General features: G+C 52.1%; 1 protein-coding gene across 2 annotated transcripts in view; it reads right to left on the bottom strand.

The window, feature by feature from the left end:
• Positions 1 to 679: 679 nt before the first annotated feature.
• Positions 680 to 7,325, bottom strand: part of GZMM (granzyme M (lymphocyte met-ase 1)) — an 11,490-nt gene continuing 4,844 nt past the window's right edge. The window contains exons 2-5 of one of the 2 annotated variants that reach the window (XM_005866726.2): positions 3,161 to 3,320; positions 1,953 to 2,088; positions 1,586 to 1,849; positions 680 to 959 (exon numbers count right to left, since the gene is read on the bottom strand). In XM_005866726.2, the coding sequence (XP_005866788.2) occupies positions 786 to 959; positions 1,586 to 1,849; positions 1,953 to 2,088; positions 3,161 to 3,320 (734 nt within the window). In that variant the 3' untranslated portion in view covers positions 680 to 785. The remainder of the gene's footprint in view (positions 960 to 1,585; positions 1,850 to 1,952; positions 2,089 to 3,160; positions 3,321 to 7,325) is intronic. The other variant, XM_014540088.1, reaches the window with a different exon arrangement.

Below are 7,325 nucleotides of genomic sequence, written 5' to 3'. Positions count from 1 at the left end.
AGAGAGATAGAGAGTTAGAAATATCGATGAGAGAGAAACATCGATTAGCTGCCTCCTGCACATCTCCTACTGGGGATGTGCCCGCAACCCAGGTACATACCCTTGACCGGAATCGAACCCGGGACCTTTCAGTCCGCAGGCCGACGCTCTATCCACTGAGCCAAACCGGTTTCGGCAATAAAATATATTTTTAAAAAAAGATCCCCCTGGAAAACAGCAGTGCCTCAAACAGTTACACAACCACTACAGCCAAGCAATCTCCCCCTTCGGTGCCCACCCAAGAGAACTGAAAGGTGGGTCCACACAAATACTAGTGCACACGTGTCCATGGCAGTGAATTCACAGCAGTGGCATCCACTGCCACCCTTTGGGCCTCACCCTGGAGCCCCTCCTGGGAGAAACCTGCCCTCGCCTGCTGCTGGGCTCCCTGCAGCCGCCTCAAAAGTGCAACCTCGCCCTGCCACGTGGCTCAGTGGCTGAGCATTGACCTGTGAACCAGGAGGTCATGGTTTGATTCCCGGACAGGGTACATGCCCCGGGTTGCGGGCTTGGTCCCCAGTAGGGGACATGCAAGAGGAAGCTGATCAATGATTCTCTCTTATCATTGATGTTTCTCTCTCTCTCTAAAATAAATAATAATAAAAAAAGAATCCAGGCAGGACTCTTACAATTTCTTTATTACAATTTATTGGTCCTCTGAGCTGTGTCCGGTACCCTCTCTGCCCCTCCCCATATCCTGCAAGGGAGTGTCCTGCGAACGAAGGAGCCAGGGTCACCGTGGAGCATCAGGTCTGTGGAGGGGCCGACCAGCGGCCGATGATCTTCCTGATCCAGGACATGTAGGGGGCCACGGCGGTGGCCACGGGGGGCTTGAAGATGTCAGTGCAGGCTCTGGAGCTGAAGGACAGGATTCCAGCCACCCGGCCTTTGTTGCACACCACGGGCCCGCCTGAGTCCCCCTGCCAGACCCACAGGACACAGGTTACATTTGTTGTCGCTTGGACAAAGCATGATTGTTCCTGAGGGTGGGAGACTGACTGTGTACCCTGGTCCCACATGTCACTACATGCATCTTACTCCCCCACCCCACCTCTTCCTTCCTTCTTTCCTTCCTTCCTTCCTTCCTTCCTTCCTTCCTTCCTTCCTGTCTTATACACCAAAAGTTTGTAGGTTCAGTTCTCAGTCAGGGAACATACCTAGGTTGTACATGTACAGGAGGGAACCAATTGATCTCTCTGTCTCCCTCCTCGGTCCCTCCCTCCTTCCCTTCCTTCCTTCCTCCCTCCCTTCCTGTTCTTTTAACACTCTTTGCTTCTTCTTCCCACCCCAGGACCTTTGCACGTGCTATAATTATCTTTGGTGCTAGAGCTCAAAGCACATCCCTGCTGCTCATTGACTATGTGACCATGGGCAAATTATTAAACTTCTCTGTGCCTCAGTTTTTGTATCTGAGAAATAGTAATGCTAGTACCAATCTCCAGAATTCTCCAGAGAATGGACAGAGCTGGGGCCCAGGTCCCCCCTGGCCGAGGCTTCTGCCCTCCCCTCAGGCCAGGCTGCCCGCCTCCCTGCTGCTGCCCCTCACCTTGCAGGGGGCCTGATCCTTGGGCTTGGCCTCCAGGCAGATCAAGTTGTGGGTGATGCTGCCTTTCCAGAAGCGGCTGTTGTTGCACATCCTGGCGTCCAGCACATGCATGTCCAGCTCCCGCAGCGCTCCTGCCAGCTGCCCACTCTGTTGGGTCAGCCCCCAGCCTGCCACACTGCACCTTGCTCCTGTTGCCACTGCCTGGCGCCCTCGGGGCAAGGCCAGGGGCCGAACAGTCCTGCTGCGACTCACCTTCGAGTCCAGCTACAGGTGACAGAAAGAGACAGGTGAGTGAGAGACAGCGGGGCAGCGGCAGCGCGAGAGGGGACCTGGGTGTCGTTGTCACTCCTCCCGCCAGGCCCCGCACCTGAAGCAGCGCGAGGTCGTTGTCCAGTTTGGGGGCCGGCTTGTACTTGGGGTGCAGGACTGCTGCCTTGACTCGGAAGGTGAGGCCAGGGTCTCTGAGCTTGTGGAGCCCCAGCACCAGCCTCAGCTGTTGGGTCCTGTGGGCGGCAGGATCAGGGTACGGGCTGCCATCCTGCAGCCTCCGGACCCCCCCACGTACCCTGAGCCTTGCTTCCAGGGTCCATCTAGGCTGAGTTCAAGGCCAAGGGGTCCTCGATCCTGCCCCTCCCCCTGCTCCCTTACCAGGCCTCTCTCTGCCTGGTCCTTGCCCTGCTCCTTCTCAACTGCCTCCTCTCCACCTTCTCCAGGAAGCTATCCCTGCTGCCACCCCTGCCCCAGACTCCAGTTCATTCCTGACCAGAGGTGGGCGCTGTGTGTCCAAAAATGATGACCTTCAGTGTGGCGCTCCCCTCAAGGGGCTCCAGCCCCATCCAGTGCATACGCTATACCTCAACCACAGTGATTTGTCTACGGCTGGCAAAGACCTAGGTAGGCTCATCAATATCGATCCTCATAACTTTGCCCCAACTATAGAGAAACAAACTTTCCACAGGATCTAAGGGGGCCCATCCTTGCCACCTTGTGAGAACCTTCCTGATTATATGGCCGAGGGACACAACAGAAGAGCTGAGGGGCAGGCTCCTGACTAGCTCGTGCAAGCACCTGGATCCAGCTGTTCCTGAAGCCTTATGTCCTCCTAGACTTTTCAGTTACACGAGCCAATAGATCCCCTTTGGTTACTTTGACCAGTTTGATCTGGGATCTTTATTAGCGGCTAGTCCAGAGGTAGGGCAGCTCCAAGATTGATTTATTTGGTGGCTTCCTGGGTTGGTTCTGCCACTCTCACAGATCAGCTTTATCCCCATGGCCACAGTGGGAGACACATTCCTGGGTGTCACAAGAGGCCTAACTCTGCCCACTTGGAAGGTGCTTTGTGGTAGCAAGTAACGCTTCCCTAGGAATCCTGCAGCCTAATGTCACTGACACATGCCTCAGGCCCATGTCACGTACACACGCCACAGCAATCACGGGAGAGGGAAAGGGAACACCCCATGACCCTATAATTGGCTTAAATCTGTCAGGACCCACTCCCTAGTGAGAATAGGAACCACGAGATAGAGTCAGGGATGCCTGGGGTGACAGAGGGCTGGGCAGGTCAGGGTCACTCACGGCTGAACCACGCAGTGGGCAGCTGTCAACACCCACCGCGGGTGTACGAGGACTCCCCCACAGAAGTGGGTGCCGGCTTTCTGCAGCGAGACCATGTATGGCCGGGAGTGGGGGGCAGCCTCATGACCACCGATGATGTGGGTCTTAAATGCGACACTTCCTGGGGAGAGGAACAGAGTGCCAGGTTAGGGCTGGGTGCCCCATGCCCACCATGACCCTTCCACCCCAAGCCCGAGAAGCCTGGACCCTAACACAGCCCCCTCTGTTACCCGAGACATTCAGATTGACAGGTAGGGCTGCCCTTGATCCCTCCTCATCCTTCACCCCCACATCCTGGTTACCAGCAGGTGACCATCTGGCATTCACATCCCATCCCTGGGCACCACAGGGGCTCCCCTGGGCGCCACAGAGTGGCAGCCTATTGCAGCAGCTGGAGGAGCTGTTTAAAGTGGAGAAACTAGCCCTAGCCAGTTTGGCTCAGTGGATAGAGCGTCGGCCTGCGGACTGAAGGGTCCTGGGTTTGATTCCCGGTCAGGGCACATGCCCGGGTTGCACATGCCAGGGGGCCGTGCAGGAAGCAGCCAATCAATGATTCTCTCTCATCACTGATGTTTCTATCTCTATCTCCCTCTCCCTTCCTCTCTGAATCAATAAAAATATATTAAAAATAAATAAATAAAGTGGAGAAACTAGACCCTCACATATAAAATGGTGTAGCCACTGTGGATACAATCTGGCAGCTTCTCAAAGGTTAAAAGTGTTACCACCCGACCCAGAAACTCCCCTCCAAGAGAAATGACAACATATATCCACACAAATCTTGTTCATACACATTCACGGCAGTGGGGCTCACGCATTGCGAAAAAGCGGGAACAGTCTAAATCTCCAGCATTAGGTGATGAATAACAATGGAGTGAAGCCCTGACACTCACTACAGTGTGGATGGACCTTGAACACATGATGCTCAGTGACAGACGCCAGACACCAAAGGCCACACAGTGTGACTCCATTTATGTCCAGAACAGGCACATACAGAGATCAGAAGGGGGTTGGTTAATGGATGCCAGGGGCTGTGAGAGGGAATGGGGAGTGGTTGCTAATGGGGATGGGGCTGCATTTTGGGGTGATGGAACGTTCTGGAACTAGATAAGGTGCTGGTTGCAAAACACTCTGAATGCACTAAAAACACTTGAATTATATCATTTAAAAGGGTGAATTGTATGACATGTGAATGATATCTCAATAAAGATGTTATAGGCCGGCCGGTGTGGCTCAGCAGTTGAGTGTTGACCCAGGAACCAGGAGGTCAGGGCTCAATTCCTGGCCCGGGCACATGCCCGTGTTGTGGGCTCGATCCCCAGTAGGGGAAGTGCAGGAGGCAGCCCATCAATGATGATCCTCTCTCATCATTGTTTCTATCTCTTCCCTCTCCCCCCTTCCTCTCTCTAAAAATCAATAAAAACATATTTTAAAAAAAACAAAATAAAAATGTTATAAAAATTGTTTTAAAATCAATCATGATTTTATTTTTTTTTGTTTTTATTGATTCCAGAGAGGAAGGGAGAGGGAGAGAGATAGAAACATCAATGATGAGAGAGAATCATTGATCGGTTGCCTCCTGCACGCCCCCTACTGAGGATCGAGCCCACAACCCGAGCATGTGCCCTTGGCTGGAATCGAACCCGTGACCCTTTAGTCGCAGGCCGACGCTCTATCCACTTGAGCCAAACCAGCTAGGGCCAATCATTAATTTTATAAGGTTGATAAAAAGTTTTAAAGTGGCCTGGCTGGTGTGGCTCAGTGGATGAGCGTCACCCTATGATCCAGGAGGTCATGGTTCAATTCCTGGTCAGGGCACATGCTTAGGTTGTGAGCTCGATCCCCAGTATAGGGTGTGCAGGAGGTAGCCAATCAATGATCCTCTGTCATCATAGATGCTTTTTTCTCTCTTTCCCTCTCTCTTCCTCTCTAAAATCAATAAAAAATATATTTTTAAAAGTTTTAAAATGTAAATCAGATCAAAATCTTCCTATGATTCCCCTTCATGCTTTAAACATCCAAACTCCCCATGACTCACAAGAGCCATATCAGCTAGTCCTGCCTCCTTCCCACACCTCCTCACTCCACTCCAGCCACACCACCTCCGGCAGCTCCTCCAGTGCGCTGCCTTCATTCCCACCTCAGGCTCCTTGCACACGCTGTTCTGGCAGCCTTTCCTCCAGACATTCCCAACTCTGGCTTCCTCCCTGGGTATCTGCTCGAAAGCCATCTCCTCAGACACCTGCGCCCCAACTTCCTTAACATAACCCTCCTCCCCTTCCTCTGCTCTGCTCTCTCCCTAGCACTCAGCCCTTCCTGCCAGTGTGTCGCACACAGACTTGCTCATTGACTGTCTACCCCAATAGTCCTTGGGGGCAGGCCCCGAGCCTGTCGTGTTTACAACAGGCCTGAACAGTATGTGCTCAGCAAATACTGATGGATGAACGACAAAATAGATAATGGGTGATGGATGGCTGACAACTGATGAATGGATGAATGGTAAATGGATGATGGATAGATGGGTGATAGGTGAATGGATGGCTGATGGCTGAATGACGGATGGCTGATAAATGAATGGAAGGAAGGAAGGGAGAAAGAGAGAGAAAGGATGATGGGTGGATGGATGATGGATGGCAGGAAGGAAGAATGGGAGAAGGAATGATGGAGAGCCCTGGCTGGTGTTGCTAAGTGGGTAGAGCACCCAGTTGGGATGCATGTGTGGGACGCAACCAATCCATGTGTTTCTCTCACATCGATGTTCCCTTCCTCCCTCTCTTTCTATCTTCTTACAACAGTCCCTTTAGCATTTCTTGCAGTGCTGGTTTGGTGGTAATGGAAAAAAAAAGATGGATGGATGTGTAGTAGAAGGAAGGGAGAGGGAGAAAGGATGATGGACGATAGATGGTAGGAAGGAAGAAAGTGAGAAAGAATGATGGATGGATGGAAGGAAGGGAGAGAGAGAAATGATGATGGGTGGGTGATTGAATACGTATCCCACTGGGTCCCCAATTCATCACAGTCATTCTCATCCAGCCCCGCTAGAATTCTGCGATGCCCATCTCCCACCACCCTCTATCTTAAGCTCCCGGGCATCGAGTCCTGGCCAAGCATATATGGTTTGGCGAGGCAGCTAGCAGGGGCTCAAATTCCAGCTTTGTCCTTCCAACCAGGCGATGCTGGGCAGGTTGCCTCACTCACTAGGTTGTAGTTTCGTGCTCTGCAACCCAGTATGTATATCAGGACCCTGCCTGCCGGGTGCTGCCAGGAAGCAAAAAGCCTGCATCTGCCCCACCTTCTGCGGTGCTCTGTGAATCCAGCGCCAGGGTGAGATGTGAGGAGCACAGGATATTTTCAGAGTCCCAGAGTCTCCCCATAATACAACTACAAGAGGAAATTAATGATTTTACTCTGGGGACATCTGGTGACTGTCAGCTTCACCAAGTGATCTAGACAATGGCACCAGGAAGCAGGCGCGAACCCTCTGTGATTCCTGCAGAAAATGCACAACCTGAACCCATCCTCAGGGACACAGCAGGCAGACCCACAGGCATCACAAATACCAGCATCACAAGACCCAGGGGGAAACGAAGAAACTGCCCGTAGTGGAGGAGGAGGAGGTCAGGTGGTCTGTTTCCATGAGGAACGCTATAGGGACTTTGGAGTAAGGTCTGTAGATGAGCTAATATGACTGCACGGTGTTGAGAAACGTGCCATGATTGTGGAGAGAACGTCCTTGCTCACAGAAAACACCCCATGGCATTTAAGAGTGAGAGGCCATGCACCTGAAACTTACTCTCTAGTGGTTTATAAAAATAACACATATATTTATTTTTTCTACACACACCCAGAGGCGGCTGATAAGGCAACCGCGGCAACATGTTTACAATTGAGAAATCTAGGAGGAGGAGATGGGAGTTACCTGTAGGATTCTAGTGACTTTTCTGTAAGATCAAAGTTAAGTCCAAATGAAAAAATCTGTAAGTGTCCGCTCTGATGTGACCTGACTTTTCTACCTCAGGCCCCGGCTCAGCCTGCCTCCTTTTTGGAGTGGCCGATCTCTCTTCCATCAGTCACCTTCTGGGGACAATGGACTTGTTTCCAATCTGTTGTGATGCCCACCCATGAA

This window comes from Myotis brandtii, unplaced genomic scaffold, assembly GCF_000412655.1.
Source record: "Myotis brandtii unplaced genomic scaffold, ASM41265v1 scaffold236, whole genome shotgun sequence".
NCBI lineage: Eukaryota > Metazoa > Chordata > Mammalia > Chiroptera > Vespertilionidae > Myotis > Myotis brandtii.
Note: the sequence above shows the minus strand (reverse complement) of the source record. Positions and strands in the feature narration are given on the sequence as shown.